The 1,870-nt window shown below is 37.8% G+C and overlaps 1 protein-coding gene across 1 annotated transcript in view; it reads right to left on the reverse strand.

The window, feature by feature from the left end:
• Positions 1 to 1,870, reverse strand: part of LOC101858309 — a 22,210-nt gene that overhangs the window by 18,735 nt on the left and 1,605 nt on the right. Inside the window, exons 2-4 of the mRNA XM_013089011.2 lie at positions 1,395 to 1,684; positions 773 to 951; positions 303 to 464 (exon numbers count right to left, since the gene is read on the reverse strand). Coding sequence (XP_012944465.2) covers positions 303 to 464; positions 773 to 951; positions 1,395 to 1,684 — 631 coding nt within the window. The remainder of the gene's footprint in view (positions 1 to 302; positions 465 to 772; positions 952 to 1,394; positions 1,685 to 1,870) is intronic.

Here is a 1,870-nt window from a genome sequence, read left to right on the forward strand (position 1 = left end):
CCACCCCCATCATTATGTACAAGAAAACTTAATGTGAAGCATGTTCGGAAGTATATCAGAAACATGTCCAATCAAAGTCTGCTGAGTATACTAAATAAATTCTTCAAAATAAATATGATTGCAAAACACATTATTGTTCTTTGAGACTCTTCCAACAAAGATAAGAAAAACTGTCTTCAAAAGATCAAGAGGAAAGAAAATGGTAAAAAGAAAATGAAAGTAGAAAATCAGAACAGAATTCTATTAGCAGCAAAGGTGTCAAAATACTTGTCTTACAGCATTCCAAAAAGGTCACACCATACCTGGTTTTGCACCGTTTACAGTCGAAACGTGGCCAGGGGGTAGACTAGCCCATGCTGTGCCTTGTCTTTTATGGACAGAAGGGTTTCCATGAGTAGCCGGAACATAACCAGGATGGTGGGGTGGAAATCCATTTGCTTGTACAGTCTTCCTCTGTCCAGTGACTGAAGTGTAAAGAATAAAGCTCAGGACAAAAAAAAAGTTTGTTACTTTTTTTCAAAATAGATAAAAGACATACGTTGTCATCCATGGAATACAAAAACTGTGGAGCAAGTAATTGATCCATGCTCTTTTTAATAGAAAAAACATTGTTTAGAAATTGAAAACAAAGTATGATAACTTCTTGGAGTTTTTATTGTTTTTAACAAGTGAGTACTTCACACTAAGACAGATTTAATAAAAATTGAATTTATATCTTCCTTCATTTTCCCCAAATTTAACCACAAATAAAGAAAAAAAAATTCTTTCATACTTTTCAAAACCGGTTTCTTCCTTTCGTCTTTCCCTAGCAGCTCTTTAGCAGACTGTGGTCGAGTTCTCCGACAGGCATCTCGCAAAACTTTTGACTGAAGAGTTGCACTCGAAGGTCTTTTAGAATGAGATGCCTTTCCCTGCCTTGCAATTAGTTCAGGAATAGATGAATTGCTACCCCTGGAAAAGTCATGAGAACAAAGAAAACAAAATAAATGAGTGGAGATGAAAATTACAATTTTTACATTTTCATTCTTATTCAGAATAAAAACTGCTCATTCCAAGTGAACAGCAGCACACACTAGAAAATGTTCCTCAAGTACATTAAAATTTCTTCTCACTGTGAAGAACGCATGAGTGCACTTACCCCCCAAACCTATAACATTGTAATGCTCCTTTTGTAATTTTGATCTTGTAACATCATTTAATGACAAAACAATACAATTTTCAATTGGCTTACAAATCAGAGTCATTTTTATATTTCATTCAAGTCTGAAGAGTGATATTTGTTGCAGCTGTGATCACATGTTTACCTGAGACAACAAAACTGAAATGCTTTCTTACCTGAGGGGGAGTTATTGTTGAATATCACTGAGTCATAAAAAATTTCCTCCAAGACTTACCATGCGGCTCTCTGGTATGACGTTGACAAAACTGGCGGAGTCGCGGTTAGTTCCCTAAAACTTTGTCTACCACTTGAGAGTCCATTGCCCTCTGTCAACTCTGCCTGTTGGTGCGTAGCATTGACCCCGAAACCATCGGTACTTTGAAGGTCTCTTTCAGTTTTTAGATGAGTATTTTTAAGACTTCGTGGAGGTTTGAGACTTCCAGCATCATGGAGACCAATGTTGTAAATGCTGGGCTGTATCTGGTTCAGTCTTGCCATGGACGACACGACAGGGCGAGACCAATTCTGAAACACGCAGCACAGTTTGTCAATAAAGTTTATCAAATAATTTTCTGAACTACACACACACACACAAACACACACACACACACATGCACACACACATACACACACACACACATGCACTCACACATACACACACAAACAACCACACACACACACACACACGTGAACAGACACCCCCCCACACAC

Source organism: Aplysia californica, unplaced genomic scaffold (genome assembly GCF_000002075.1).
Source record: "Aplysia californica isolate F4 #8 unplaced genomic scaffold, AplCal3.0 scaffold00856, whole genome shotgun sequence".
In the NCBI taxonomy this organism is placed as follows: Eukaryota; Metazoa; Mollusca; class Gastropoda; order Aplysiida; family Aplysiidae; genus Aplysia; species Aplysia californica.